This window comes from Panthera pardus, unplaced genomic scaffold (assembly GCF_024362965.1).
Source record: "Panthera pardus isolate Hobbes unplaced genomic scaffold, ASM2436296v1 HiC_scaffold_17, whole genome shotgun sequence".
NCBI classification, from domain to species: Eukaryota; Metazoa; Chordata; class Mammalia; order Carnivora; family Felidae; genus Panthera; species Panthera pardus.
The window spans coordinates 51,946,998-51,963,278 of NW_026526732.1; the positions used below are offsets into that span (position 1 = coordinate 51,946,998).

The window sequence follows — 16,281 nt, forward strand, 5'->3', positions numbered from 1 at the left end:
TTGGTTTTAAGTTTTAAGAAAATGGCATTCTGCTGTATATAGTCTTCTAAACTTGCTTTTTTCACTCAGCATAATGCTGCTAAGATGCAAACATTTTTTTTACCTTTATTAGTAACCTCCAAATTTTCATTGCTGTTTTAAAATTCATTGTGTGCTTCTACCACAATTAATTTCTCCATTTTCCTGTTAGCTAGAAATTTGGGTTGTGTTCAGATTTTTTTTTTTTTTTTTTTTTTTTTTTGACAACCTATGCTGCTAGGAACATTCTCTGGTGTGTCTAAAAATGGAATAACTGAGTCGAAGGGTATGCAATTGTTCAGGTTTGCAAGATGATGTCACATTGTTTTCCAAAGAAGTTGTACCAAGTTATTCTCTTAACAACAATGTTTTGGAGTTCCCCCTGACTTCCTACTCAGCAGTTCTTAATTTTTAACCAATATACTAGGTATAAAATGGTATCTCATTTTGATTTTAATTACATTTCCCTCTTGATTAATGAGATTGAACATCTTCATATGCTTAATGGTTAAATGTTTCTTATTTTGTTAAATGCCCGTTTGGACATTTTGCCCATTTTCTATTAGGTTGTTTTTATATTGATTTGTGGGAGTTCTTTATTCTGGATACAGAATCTTTGTTACTTATCTGTTGCAGACTTCTTCCATTTGTGCTTTTGTCTTTTTCTTTTCTTTATTGTTGGTGGTTGAAAGTTATTTTAATAGCCAGATTTGTCAGTCTTCTCTTTCGTGATGATTTTTTATATCTCGTTTTAGAAATTCTTTCCTACCTGAGGGTCAGAAAGATATTAGCTATATTCTGCATCCCCCCCCGACACACACACAGTTTTAAAGTTTTGCTTTTCATGTTTAATTCCTTAATCTGCTCGAAACTGTTGTATGTCTGATATGAGACAAAGATTCATTTTATTTATTTTTTTCCCACTGGGATACCTGTTGTGCCAGCACGATTTATTGACTAGTTCCTTTTTTCTCCACTGATTCTGAAGTTGTTCTTCTTACAGCATCATGGTTCCGCCTGGGTTCTCCATTCTATCACATTGATCAGTTTCGTCTATCTCTGTACCAGTATCATACTGTCTTTACTATGGCTTTAAAATAAATCTTGGGAGCGCCTGTGTGGCTCAGTTCGTTAAGTGTCCGACTCTTAATTTTGGCTCAGGTCTTACGGTTTGGTTTGATCTCACAGTTCATGGGTTGGAGCCCTACGAGGCCTGCTTGGGATTCTGTCTCCCTCCCTCTTTCTCTGTCCTACCCACTGTTCTCTCTCTCTCTCTCTCTCTCTCTCTCTCTCTCAAAATAAATAAATAAACTTAAAAATATAATAAAATAAATCTGGATGTCATGTCTTAAGCCAGATTCCCTGGATTTATAGATAAGAATGGAGAGAATTGATGTCTTTACTATATAGAGTCCTCTTATCTATAAACATGACTTCTTAATTTATTTGAGAGTTACTAATGTCATTTAAGATAAAGTTTCAAGATTTTCTGTATAAATATCTTCTACATCCTTTAGTGTATATATTCTTAGGTACCTTATAGTTGTTTTTTTTTTATTACTGTAGAAATGCTGCCTTTGAAAAATTTTATTTCCTACCCTTTTTTTTCTTTTGCTGGTATATAAAAATACAGCTGACTTTTTCATATTGTTCAGTTAGCCAAACATCTTACTAATCTCCCTTACTATTGCTAATAATTTGTCTGTAAATACTTTGTGTTTTTTATGTAAATAATTACATCATTTGCAAATAACAATAATTTTGTTCCTGTCTCTCCAATTCATATCCCTTTAATTACTGTTTTATAGCACCAGACTTACAGTGCAATGTTGATTTTAGAAGTGGTAATGGTGGCTATCACTGCATTATTCCCAATTTTAAAGGGAATCCTTCCAATGTTACTTCTTAGTTTTTGATATATACCCATTATCCGGTTAAGAGGGTAATTTTCTAGTCTAACTTGCTGAAAGATTTTATCATGAATGGGTATTAAATTTTATTAACTGCTTTTTTAGCCTCTGTCGAGATAATTATATCATCTTTCCTTTTTCATATGTTAATATGCTGAGGGACTTATGTAGGTTTTCTCATGTGAAGCCATCCTGGCATTCCTGTTAATGGATTTAGCTTAATAATATTTTGTTTAATATATTCGCATCTGTACTCGTGAGTGAGGTTGGCCTGAAATTTTTTTCTTTCCCATACTTTGTCCGTTTTTGCTACCAAGATTATACTGTCCTTTCAGAACTTATTGGGAGCATTCCCTCTTTTTCTGTTCTCTGCAAATGTTTGAATAAGATTGAATAAACTGTTCATTGAAAATTTGTGGAGAACTTGCATCTGTGGTCATTTGGGGTTTGGTGTTTTCTTAGTAGGGAAATTTTTAAATATCGTTTCAATTTATTTAGCACTTATTGGTTTGTTAAGATTTCCTAATTCATCTTGAGTCAATTTGTAGGTTACATTTTCTCGACTTTGTCCATTTTGTATACATTTTAAGAGTAATCAGTATAAAGTTCTTTGTGGGGTTATCTTTCTCACTTCCATTGGCCCTAGATTTATGATCCTCCTTGTAATTTGTAATGTTTATTTGCACCTTCTATCCTCTCATAATAGTTGTCCTAGAGGCTTCATAAATCGTGTCTCATTCATAGATTTCTGCCCTTACCTTTATCTTTTTACTTCTACTTTCTTTTGGTGTATTTTCTTGAGCTCCCCCCCCCCCCCCGCCACTCCCCTTAGCTTGGGTACATCATTATTTTCAGCCTTCCTTTTTCCTAACATAAATATTTAAGGATTCTATAAATTTCCCTTGTAAATACTGCATTAGCTTCATTTCACGGGTTTTGATAGGTAATACATTATTTCATTTCTGAGTATTTTTAATTTCTTCATAGATTCTCCTTTTACCTCTGAGTGATTTAGAGGAATTTTTTTTCCTATTAACGAAATAACATATTTTACTAAAAATAACTATTGGGGCACCTGGTTGGCTCCCTCAGTAGAGCATATGACTCTTGATTTCAGGGTTGTGAGCCTGACCCCTGTGTTGGGTGTGGAGATTACTTAAAAATAAAATCTTAAGGGGCACCTGGGTGGCTTAGTGGGTTAATAAGCATCTGACTTCAGCTCAGGTCATGATCTCCCAGTTCATGAGTTTGAGGCCTGCATTGGGCTCTGTGCTGACAGCTGAGAGCCTGAATCCTGTTTCAGATTCTCTCTCTCTCTCTCTCTCTCTCTCTCTCCCCGCCCCCCACATGCACTCTGCACTCTGTCTCTTTCTAAAATAAATATTAAAAAAATTTTAATAAAATAATTAGTAAGTAAAATCTTTAAAAATATAACTATATTTAATAAAACAAAAATATTTAGTGAGAAACCACTAGTCAGCATACAACTGCACAACTCCTTTTTCTTCTAGACAACTGTTGGCTTCATAGTGCAACAGAAATGCTTTATGTATACATCTCATTTTATCAGAGTATTAAAAAGACATGTATACTCAAGGTTTGAGATTTAATTAACTTAATATTTTTTACTCTTTCATCAAGGATATTCTTAATTAAGTTGCACTGTTTGTCCTATGGGGTAATGGCTGTGAAGAATACAGTGGCCACCAGTCTAAATGCTACTGCCTTGATTCTTTTTCTTTCTTTCTTTCTTTTTTTTAATTGAAGTATAGTTGACACACAATAGAAGTTGTTGTTGTTGTTGTTGTTTTAGTTTATTTATTTTTGACAGAGAGAGAGAGAGAGACAGAGCATGAGCGGGGGAGGGGCAGAGAGAGACACACACACAGAATCCGAAGCAGGCTCAAGGCTCTGAGCTATCAGCACAGAGCCCGATGCGGAGCTTGAACCTGTGAACCCTGAGATCATGACCCAAGCCGAAGTCGGATGCTTAACTGACTGAGCCACCCTCAATAGAAGTATTTTTACATTTCCAAATATATGGAGTTTTAAATTTATACTTTGGTGATTGACTTTTAACTTCATTGCATTGTAGTCAGAGAACATAGACTGTTTGATAGCAATTCCTTGAAATTTCTTGAGACTTGCTAGTATGTGATCAGCATTTGTAAACGTTCCATGTGTCTTTGAGAAAAATGTGTATTCTCTAATTATTGAATAAAAAGTTGTGTATATGCCCACTAGATGAACCTTGTTAACTGTGTCTTCTGGATGGTCTATATCTTAACATTATCATTGTTCTCTTCCTTCCCTGAAGTTATATCAACTTTTGCTTTATATATATTTCAAGTCCATGGCAAATTTAGGAATGTTGCCTCTTCCTGGTGAATTGAACCTTGTATCATTATATAGTGACCATCTGTATTCCTAGTAATGCTTTTATCTTAAAAGCTATTCCATCTGACATTACTAATAGTTGATCTAACTCTTAGCAGTTTGCCTGATACACCTTCTAATAGCCTTTTATTTCAGGTTTTATAGCCCTTGTGCTTAGGTGGATCTCTCGTAAATAGTGTAGGAATGGATTTTGTTTCTAATTCAAAATGGAAATAATCTGCTTTTAGCAGGAAACTTTTAGTTTTGTTTTAGTTTAGTTTTGTTTTAGTCCTTAGGCCTAAATTAAGAAGTTTTTCCTCCAGAGAGAGTTTTCTTTTGCTTCTACTGGTAGTATCTAGGTTTATTTTAGTCCATTTGAGAGTCTTAGCTGACTTTGTGGTCGCAGGCTCAGCTTTCTTACTTTGCTGGTGGCCCATGATTCAGTATCCCCATTGAAGTGTTGTTGGCATCTGTTCTTAGGCCCATCCTGACTTTCCTTTAGTCTCTAGCCACAAGGATACATTATTTGGGCCGGCACTTGGAGTTGTAGATAATCCCTGACCTCTTGTGAGATCAGGGAATCCTTTAAGGGAGGTTTCTTATGCAGCATATGGTTCTGTAATGGCAGGGTCCCCTAGAGCACCTAGTCGGCCATAATATCAGATGTGGAAATCTCTTGTATTCTCCTTGGTTTCTTTTCCAATATCTGATATAGTGTACATTTGTTTATTTATTGCCCTTCTGTTCCCACTAGAATGTAAGCTCCATGAGGGCAAGGATTTTTCTTGGATGGATTTTTACTGCTGCATCTCTAGCATCTAGCCTGATACATAGAATATGCTTAATCAATATTTGTTGAATGCATGACTATGGAGGGTGGAGAGGGTGGTATAAAAAAGCAATCCCAAGTCTTGAACTTTTACCTTAAAATGCTCTTATATGTTCCCCCATGACCATTGTCACAATTTAGGGTGCCCTTATTTTTCCCTAGACTATTGGTTTCTGTCTCTGCTTTGTGATCCATCCACCCTTTCCAATTCAGCCTTCACATTGCTACCAGTTTTTTTCCTAAATATAAATCTGATTATCTCACCGTCCTGTCTTGGCTTAGCCTATAGGATCAATTCCAGTTTCTTTAATGTGGCATTTTGTTCCCAATGTAGTTTCCAGTCTTATTTTTTTTTTTTTAATTATTTATTTTTGAGACAGAGACAGAAACACAGCATGAACGGGGGAGGATCAGAGAGAGAGGGAGACACAGAATCTGAAACAGGCTCCAGGCTCTGAGCTGCCAGCACAGAGCCCGACGCGGGGCTCGAACTCACGGACCGCGAGATCATGAGCTGAGCCGGTCAGACGCTTAACTGACTGAGCCACCCAGGTGCCCCTTTCCAGCATCCTATGCTCTAGTGCAGGTTCTCCCAGTATGCCACGTCTCTATTTTTATGTGACTGTGCCCTTACTTACAGAGTTCTCAGAGCCTGAAAAGTCATTCTTTCATTTAGGCCCATCAGAATCTTAGTCATCCTTCATTCATCCAAAGTCTTTTTCCTAAAGTCTATCCTGATATTCACTGAGAAGAATCATTCATTCCTGACATTTTCTTTTGCTGTTTTGGTACTTTTCATAACCTGCCTTGTATTCTAAAAAGCAGTTTGTCTTTCTTTCCTTATTAGATTTTTGAAGCTCTTTGAAGTCTTGAGCTTCATGTTTTATTTCTCTTTATTTCCTGAAGGTCTGCAGTATAGTGTTTTATCTATAATGGATCTTTGATAAATCATTATCAAACTTGAATCTTGAAGCTCTGGGTTTCGACTGATGCTATTTTCTCTTTCTGCTGCGATAAACTAATTTTGTCTTGTGTCTTCAGTCATCATACTCCAGTGACAATAATTTTCAAATCCTCTTCTGAATAGTATGACTTAGGGATCTCACATTGTTCCCCCTCCCTAACCAGTACCTCTCATAACTGTTCCACAATAAAGGCACCATCATTCTTTTAGTTGCAGAAACTCAAAACCTTGCTGAAATTTGTATCACCCTTTGTCTTAGTCTTCTGACTTCAACTAGTCACAAAGTCCTGTTAATTTCTCCTTTAAAATGTTACTCAGCTCCATAACTCCCTCTCCATTTCAGCTTAGAAGGCCTTGGACAAAGCCTTTATTATCTTATACCTAGTTCTGATAGCTCCCCCTCTCCTGGGATCTCACAGCCTGCCATTTAAAGATCAGATTACTTCACCTGGCATTTAAGACTATCCAGAGTCTAGGTTAATTTTGCTACCCCCAACATGGGTCCTCTGGTTTCTGTCCAGAGTTCTGTCTGGGTTACTGTCTCCTAAGCCTACCTTGTTCATAGCCCTTTCACCTCCTCCACTGCCCTTGTCCTTCTTCTACCCTGACATGCCAGTTCCTGTTCATTTTTCAGGATCTGGATAATGGACACCACCCTTGCCTCACCTCCAATGAACATTTCCCTCAACAGTGGAAACTCTAGTTGTCACTTCCTCCTTTGAACTTTTTTTTTTTTTTTTTTTTTAGTGCTAATTGTTTTCATTGAAACTTAAAAAAGAGCCAGCAAATTGGAAGGGATCTAAAAGTAATCTGGTTTAACCTCTAACCCAAAACGTCAGTCCTTTCTATAACTCACACGTAGCATTAGCTTCTAATATTATACAAAGCTTCTGTTTTTTTCTTTCTACTTATGTAAAGAGCATCTGGAGGCTAGGGATTTAATTCATCATGTGCTTGTTTTTCCTCTTGATTGTCAATATGTTTTTTGTCCCTAAGACACAAAAATATGTTCATTGATTGAATAAATGAATCCGAAATTTTCTCTCTTGATAGTTTACAGAGGAGACTGACTTGCCCAAAAGCCTATTTCCATAGTTCTCTGTTTCCAAATATCTACAAATGAGGATGACTTAAAAGCAATGGATACATTTGCAATCTGTTCTTTTCTTTATACAGTTCTGTATTAGCCTTGATTTTTATTTTCCTACATCTTGAAATTATATTTGGAATTTTGCACTTTTGCATGAACTACAGCTGAAATGCATATGGATATGAATGGAGTCTGTTGAATGTTGATCATGTTTTCCTATAGTAGTTAAGAAATATTTAGCAAGGAATATTTCATTGAATTCATTTAAATGAAGGTAATTATACTGTGATTTGAAATTTTACAAAACACTTTTCAACCACAAAAACTGTTTCTTGTGGGCAGCAAGTGGACAGTTATAATATGTGTAGGTTTTTAAAAAAAACACATCACTTGTGACTGCTGTGGGGTAAACAGAAATGATAGCTTCAGCTTCTTTGTAATTATTTGTATAATTTTGAAAATAAATGTTTTCAAAGCAAAGATGTTTATAGAAGGTTAGTGCTAACTTCAAGTATGTCAAATGCTTTAACTATATAGAAGGTATTTAATATTGTATTATGGTTTTGATGAAAATACAGAAGTGATATTTTCATATTTTAAGAACTTTTCTCCATTTTAGAGCATGTCAAAAGAATAAACATAGTAATTTGAATGCTCTATTTTTATTCCTAGAAACCAGCAAATATCCTAGTAATGGGAGAAGGTCCTGAAAGGGGGAGAGTCAAAATAGGTAGGTAATTATTTCTCAAATGATTTATGAAGAAACTGAAATGACTGCAAAGATGGTTTCCCCTTTTTAAGACTCTTATTTAAGCAGTTAATTTTAAAATGACTTCCTCGTCATGTTTTTAGAAAATATGTCGGGAGGTGTAGGTAGATAGTTGCTAAAACTCCTCAGGTTTCTTCCCCAAATAAGCTGAGGCAAGCAAGCCCACAAAAATTTCATTCTCATACAGTACCCAAGCACGTGTTTGTGCCGTGGTTGCTCTCCTGCACAGCTGCCCTAAATGTCATCTTATAAGTCTTGCTTTTGTCTCAGCTTCACCAGTGTTCTTTCCCTGAAGGCATCTCTCCCACCTGACCTAACACACGCACATCTTCCCACATACCTTGCCCCCGCCCCCTGCATGCCCGTGCCAGGTACCAACATATTTTTTCCAAATGAAATATACATGTTTATAAACCCTCTTATGTGGTGGTCTTAGATTAAGGCACCCACAGGAGTCCTTCCCATTTATTAAGATTCCCTTTGCAACCCTGAAGATCGTTCTAGAAGAAATTGGCATCATTTATACCTCTGACGTATTTGGGAAGAGAATGAGGTGAAGAAATGCTTCATTCTAATTTTTTTTTGTAATAGAAATTGCATTTATTAAATGTTCCAATGGTTTTCAGAAGGATTTTAAAATAAATATTGTTTCATCAACCTGCTTTCTTTGCTGTTAGGATATGTCATGCTAGGGGTGATGCAGAATTGTGCTAACTTGACCTATTGCACATCCATTCTGTCCTACTACACCCAAGCGTCCTCCTCGGTTGGTTATAAACCAAATTTGGTTGGTTATAAACCAAATTCCTTTCCTTTCAACCTCTATGCTAAGTTTACTGAGATTCAGAGTCATAAAAAATGTTGTTGATGGTCACTAAGAACCAAGTAGCTGCTTTCCTTCCCCCCCACTTCCGTTTTGCTTCCCTCCCCACCCCTCTCTACCACTCCTCACTTTTTTCTGTTTCACGCTCACACTCTTTTCCTTATAGGCATTTGAGGATCTACTTTTTGCTAGACATTGGTGAAAGGGAAAGGGTGGTAAAGGGCAGTCCCTCCCTGTGACAGACAGTGAAATAATTAGTTTACTACCCTGTGTCATAAATGCTTTCATATGTTCCCTCACTTTTTACAACCACCCTGTAAGGTGGATGTTCCAGAGAAGGAGAGCTGACTTTAGAGAGGTTGTGGCTTACTCAGCCTCTCAAGTCCAAAGTCTCTTTCCCTACAAATGTTGCTGCCCAGCCATATCAAAGCTGTCTGCTGTACCCTCACTGACCACTTTTTGTCAGCACAGTGCTGCCTTTGAAACGGTCTCAGAGAAAGAGTGACTGTCCCCTCCCGAGTCCTACCTATGTGGGGTCCCCCTAGCTTCTAAATAGCTTCCCATTGTACTTAAACTCTCACACTGCAGTGTCTCCACTGTCTGCTTCCCCAGTTTCTCCTCTTCACCTTTAAACCTTCATAATCCTTTTCCAATTCTAAAATAAATCTTCTCATATCCATTTCGTTTTCTTTACTATTCATTCAATTTCCCCTCCTTGTTCCTCTACTGCTAGAACATACGATGTTCACCCACTGGTTCCACTCACCCTAATCTGTCCTCTAATTCTGTCCCTCTATCGAAACTGCTCTCCAAAAAGGTCACCTATGACCTCTGTCTCATCAGATCTAGTGGCCTGTATTTAGTCATGGTTTTTCTTTATTGCCTTAGTCATTTGTTCTTCTGACCAGTCTGGCCTTGAGACTGTCTTTTTCCTTGGTCTACGTGACATCACATAATTCTGTTTTTCTACTTACCACTTTTGCTCTTACTTCTGCATTTTATTTATTATTGGCTTCTACTCCTGTTAACCTTGTCAGATGCCCAAGGAGGCCGGGGCGTGGCCTCCCTCTACAATTGCTACTTTAAGGAATTGATGAGTGTGGCCTAAAAATCTTGGATTCTGTAAAAATCATTCTAAGATCTGAATCTCATTCTCTTCTCTCCCCCTAGCCAGAATCTTTACCTTAATTTGGATGTGTTGCTGGCAACCTCTGCTCCATTGTTTCAAACCAAATTCATCATTGTCATCTTGTACTCTCCCCTCGTTTGTACCAGCCATCCCCTCTATCCTGGTCCCTCGCACTTGCTGTCTTCCTCTTACTACTCCCAGATATCTCTAGTACTCCTCACCCGAAATTCTGTATTCTAGCCGGGCCAGTTGGTTACCCTACCGTTCAGAGTTTTAGGATTGTAATTCTATTCACCATTTGGAATACAATCAGGGTTAAAAGTAAGCAAGAAGTAATACCAGCAGTCTAGAAAACAATTTAGTTGATTAAATTGCTTTTAATTTTTGTGGTAATAGCACATTACTTTTTAAACCTTAGTAATGCTCTGATGCCTGTGCTTAACACTTTAACACAGTCCTTTTTTAAAATTTTTTTTTTTAACGTTTATTTTTGAGACAGAGAGAGACAGAGCATGAATGGGGGAGGGGCAGAGAGAGAGGGAGACACAGAATCGGAAGCAGGCTCCAGGCTCTGAGCCATCAGCCCAGAGCCTGACGCGGGGCTCGAACTCACGGACTGCGAGATCGTGACCTGAGCCGAAGTCAGACGCCCAACCGACTGAGCCACCCAGGCGCCCCACACAGTCCTTTTTTGAGTGAAAAGAAAAGCACAGTCAAATGAGAAATGCATCGCGCCCTTCCCTGTGCCTAAGCCTCCCCCTCCCCAGCAACCTGAAGACTTCAGGTCTTACCTGAAATGCTTCCTGCCCCTTTTACTGTTCAGTGATTCACCCTTGAGAATCCAGCTCAAGTTCCATGTTCAATTTGGCCCACTTCCACAAATGTTTACCAGTGTTCCACATAGAGCCATGAAGGAGATACATGCCCTCCCCTCATAGGACTTAGAGTCTAATAGAAGCCAGTGATAACTCACCTTTAGTCTTACAGCACTTCTGTTTTTATCTACTCTGTGTATTTTGTCACCTCACCTTCATGTCAGTTCCTTGGTGGTAGACACCATGGTTTTCCTGCTTTTCTTCATCTGATACTGTCTCATTAGCATTCACACCAGAATTTTATCACTGCAATCTGTTGAATGGAACGGTTTCACTCATACCTAATTTTAGGAAAACAACTGTTAGGAATGTTTAGGTTAGTTACCTTTTGTCTACATTGGTGATTATTTGAGAAATGGTTTGAAACTCCTTTAAAGTTCAAATAATAGACAGGAATTATTTTTAAGAATGTTTATGGTTTCCTTTGGACTTGATTTCATCTGACATTGAATAGATGAGGCTTATATAAAACTAAGAAGGTAGGGAATAAAGGGAGAAATACTGGCTTCAGCTTTTACTTAAAAATAACATACTTTTCAATGGGTGAAACATTTCATCACATTACTTTGCCATCAGCAACAATCAGCATGTATTAAATACATAAAGCAGTGCTTTGAAGTAGGCGTAATATTGGTAGAAAGATTTTGAATGTCTTTGCTATGGAGGAAATTTAGTTAGGAAACAGTAGGCATCAGCACAGGCTTCCTTGGATAGCCTTATTTTTTATGACCTGTGTTCTCCAAAGCATTCTCAGAAAGCCTTGTAAAATATTCAAATTCTAAAGGAACAAAATCGCTGTAAATTAAAATTTTAATATATGTTTATAGCATGTAGTTTTAGATTAAATGATTAAACAGTACATTAAACCTTAATGTGCTATTACATAGTTCATTGGGACCACTTATACAGTCAAAATATACTGCAAAATATACTGTGTACATTACATATTTCAAATTACGGAGGTTTTTCATTCTTGTGATTTGACCTCTGTGATATGTGATTGTTATATGTATAATCTATTGGATGTCAGATCAATGATCAAGAATATAGCTGCTAAGTTATAACATGGTTTGTTTGAATACTAGCATTTTTACTGCTATCCCTGTGACCTTGGGAAAGTCACTTAACTGCCTTGGACTTTAGATTCTTCATCTCAGAAGTGGGGAACAAAATACTTATTAAACCAGCATGAGGATTAGATGAAGAGATACATGATATATGTGAAAACCATCTGTAATTCTGAAGTACTTGATAAATGAAAGGTATTTGTTATTTATTAAATCTTAAGAAAATTAGATAGTCTCAAGGACTTATTATATGGTAGATTGTTTTTTTAATTTTATTTTTAAGTAATCTCTACACCCAGCCTGGGGATCAAATTCACAACCCCAAGATCAAGAGTCACATGCTCTCCCGACTGAGCCAGCCAGACACCCAGGAACTTATTATAGTAATAAATATTCTTTTTACTACTTGTGTATACCTCTAATATTTAACTCAGTTAGCTTTGGCATAGACCTTTGTTACACCCTGAATTATAACAAATTATAACAAATTACCTCGTACGTATTGTATACATTTTCCTGGAAACATGTATATGATGTGCTGGTAATTATCCAACAATGGCTCCCTGGGTGGAAAAAATCCCCAGTGTGTAGCGTTTGTTGTTTTCTATGATGTAAATATTCCCATGGTAGCCAATTTCAAGTCGCATGACATCACTCAACTCAGTGTTGGGGAGAAATGTGTACAAACTGGCTCTCATGCATCCACGAGCCAATTCCAGCTCACGCCACACTCAGATGTAGTCAGTGTTTAGATGCAGAGGCGTCCAGAGGTCATAATTAACCATGGAAATTTTTAGACTGTTTCAGTTTAAAAAAACATTTAAGAATATTATGTCTCTGAAAGCCAGGGATCTGAAGTCAGACCTGGATTCTAATTATGACTCTGTATTTACTAGCTCTGTGGCCTTGGGCAAGTCAGAATATCTTCAGGCCTCAGTTTCTTTATCAGTAAAATAGGCACGATAATAATATCTACTCAGAAGGGGGGATCTGGTGCCTGGTCCAGACCCCTGGTTGAAAAGGAATAAAAGGATTGCTTTATAAAGTTATTGTCTTCAATAGTGGCTGTTGTCATCAACCTTGCATGGTTCTAGTAGCATGCCAGACTGAGTTTTATATTAACTTATTTCATTTTTTAGCGGACATGGGTTTTGCCAGATTGTTCAATTCTCCTCTAAAGCCACTAGCAGATTTGGATCCAGTAGTTGTGACTTTTTGGTATCGGGCTCCAGAACTTCTGCTTGGTGCAAGACATTATACAAAGGCCATTGGTAAGTTAGTCTAAAATGATTTACTATCTTAGCATCAAATTATCATAAATACCAAATGGTATAATAATTATGAAGCTGCTTTGTAAAAACCGCTTTATATCTCTTTGTAAAAGTCCTATTGTCGTCTGTATTCCTGCATTTTATATTCTGGTAGATTAGGATTTTTAACCGTGTAGGAGAATATGGTTCTTGTAAAAGGAGAAAACATTTTCTTTTAGAGAATAGAGTTATCTGATCCGGTTGAATTGCCATGGAAATGATAACATACAAGTTTTATTTTGCACTTACCTACCATCGATCAGAAGAACTGGAGAGATTTCTAGAATTGTTTTCTCCACAAAAAGAAAAACAGAAAACAAGAATAGTGTGGTGTTGGCAAAAGGCCCTTCTACTGGGGGAAAGTCAGTCCGTCCGTCCTTTCCTAAACAAGAAGTAACGTGACTAATTTTTCTCTCCCACCATGACGCTGATCAGAGTAGCAGTTTCTCCATTACAGGAGGAAATAAGAGTCTGGGTAGGTTAGCTGTGCTCAGCCTCTTGCCATTTTGCCAAGAGAAAAAATGGAGTAAGAAAACCTGTTATAAACACACTCTCTGTAGGATTTAAAGTCTGCTCCAGAACAGACAAGGGTTTTGCTACCTGATGACTACAGTGTCCTCTCTGGGCCCAGCTACGAATTGAGGGAGTCAGGAAGAGGGAGCTGTACTCAAACCTAGAGATTTCTCGAAAAGAGGTGAAAAGAGAAGAGGTGGGTAGTACTGTCACTATGATGGGCTAGTTCTATAAGGTGCCGAAATCTCCCGCATGTATTTCTTGAAATTTTCCTTGTGTGGAATTTTCTGTTTACTGGTATTAGACTGATACCAGTTTTGACTACATTTAGCTGCATTTGTTGAGTTCTATTTAATAAAGGCACCAAAAATACGAAATTATTAAAAACAGATGAGCACAAACCTTTCTCTGTTAAACTTCTGAAAAACCTGGTAACATGCAAAGAACTACAAAGGAAGCTCCCATGTTGGAAAAGATTCGATAGATAACTAACCTATACGTGGGTAAAAGGAGAAACAAAAAATAAAATATAGTGATGTCCTCATTTATCAGGTCTGATTTCTGCAAAACTGAGACGCCGAGCGTATATATACTTTGTCCAGGTATGGTGACGCTAGCAAGGGGCTGGAATCTTGTAATACTTTGTAAATATTGCCGAAAGATTTTGTTCAATTAGTGAAAAATCCCGTGAGTGTTTGACAGTAGAGGAGTCTGATACCGACCTTAGACCCTTCCACCAGCAGCTGAGCCCACAGTGAGGCTGCATTCAGAGGCTACCGAGGCCACGCTCTCAGCCACGGACAGGGTCAGCTGTCTGTGAAAAATTCAGAACTGCACAAGCAGACGGAAGGAATAGAGGGCTCTCAGAATGAGGGGTTAAAATCAGAACCTGACTCTACTTACATTCCAGTGAGTGATTTTTACTGAGGAGCTGTGTCTTTGAAACTTTGATAATTGCGTTTGCTTTTTCTCTTGGATCTCTCAATCCAGAGCAGTAAAGTCTCTTAGACAATCTCAGAAGGCACCGGGGGATAGCAGGAGACTGAAGAGACGCCAGAGAAAGAGGCATGTTAGTTGAGCAGCACCAGGTTGGTGCCTCAGCACAGAACTGATGATGAGATAACCCAGAACACAGGGCAGCAAGTAGGGGATGTGCTAACAGTAGAAATCGACATGCGCTGGGCTCTTACCAAGCTCACAGTCTAGATCTACAAGGGAGATTTCCAGTAAGAAAAGGCAGATTCAGCCAAAACCTTCTGTTAAACTAAGTGACTTCCCACCAAAGCCTGTCCCACTCTCAGAGATTCTGATAGAGCCAATCTGTGGCAGTAAGTCCCATATGTAGTATGTGCCATTAAATGGTTCTGTTGCACATGGTCCACACACTTTGACAGCCCGGACGTTGAGAAGCACAGTTCTATGAATATTTTCTGACTAGCTCTTTTACCATTGAAATAAAACTAGATATCTTTTGGGGAAGTAAAGCTAACTGAGTATGAATTAGAAATCCACTATATTTCCTATTTCCTCAGGGTAAGGACAACTGAAATTAAGTTTAAATCAGTTTACAACTTACAGATAAAGATAAAAATATAATCGCTGATTTTTAATTTTAGTTAAGTTGCAGTTATCCCTTCTGGATAGACACTAGGAAAGAAGACCCAGAAAAAGAATATTCCCCAAATAAGTTATTTTTAGGCTTGAAATATATTCCTAGCAGACATTATAAATATATAGAATAAATACATAGCCATTCACTTATTCTTACTCTTCTCTATAGCTGGTTCATGTCAGAAATGAGTATTATTTCTATTCAGAGCATATAAAAAAAAAAAAGAGTTCGGTGATTTGATATCAGTGAAGTTTTATGGAGTGACATTTAGGGGGGCTGGGGAATGACAGCGTGTGTGTGTGTGTGTGTGTGTGTGTGTGTGTGTGTGTGTGTGTGTGTGTGTGAAGGGAGGGAAGGAAGGAGGGAGGAACAGTCTTGAGATCTGAGAGCTGAGAAATGGGTATAGATGATACAGGAACCAGATAACCATTTAAAATTAGAGGCTAATATGAGGCAAGAAACCCTAAAATTTAACATTACCTGCTACTCTGAGGTTCCTTCTCTTAGCAGTTCTCAGGAGATCTAGATCCTGGCTCCTGTCCTTTAAATGGAAGGCAGACCAGAAATTGGCATGACCAGAAACATGCAGTACTAGTCCCAGCCGACTGCATAGTAGAGGCAGCCAGCAGGAAGAGAGATGGGACTATCAGAGGCAGCTCTGTCAGAGGCAAGAGTGACAACAACATGATGTGGGAGAGAGAAAAGAATTTAATAGTAGACACTGAAGAGTTATTACTCTACTCTTTCATGATGGATGCTTATGATGATGATGACCCTTCTGAGTCATTAAGAAAGAGTAAATGATATTTTATAACCTCTTTAGATGGCAGGTAATGGTGTGATAAAAAAATGGGTATTGAAGGGATATGTTTCCATTATCCAAAAGGCTAACTTATGTGAAAGGAAACTGTTCCTGAATGGAGTGAGACATTACACTATGTTTTTTTTTTTTCATTTAGCAATTTGTTTTATGAAATAACATACCAATGTTAATTC

General features: G+C 37.7%; 1 protein-coding gene across 9 annotated transcripts in view; it reads left to right on the top strand.

The window, feature by feature from the left end:
* The window catches only part of CDK19 (cyclin dependent kinase 19), a 191,823-nt gene that overhangs the window by 149,794 nt on the left and 25,748 nt on the right, over positions 1 to 16,281 (top strand). For all 9 annotated transcript variants that reach the window (XM_019443090.2, XM_019443091.2, XM_019443092.2 and 6 more), the window contains 2 exons: positions 7,860 to 7,917; positions 12,990 to 13,121. In XM_019443090.2, the coding sequence (XP_019298635.1) occupies positions 7,860 to 7,917; positions 12,990 to 13,121 (190 nt within the window). The remainder of the gene's footprint in view (positions 1 to 7,859; positions 7,918 to 12,989; positions 13,122 to 16,281) is intronic.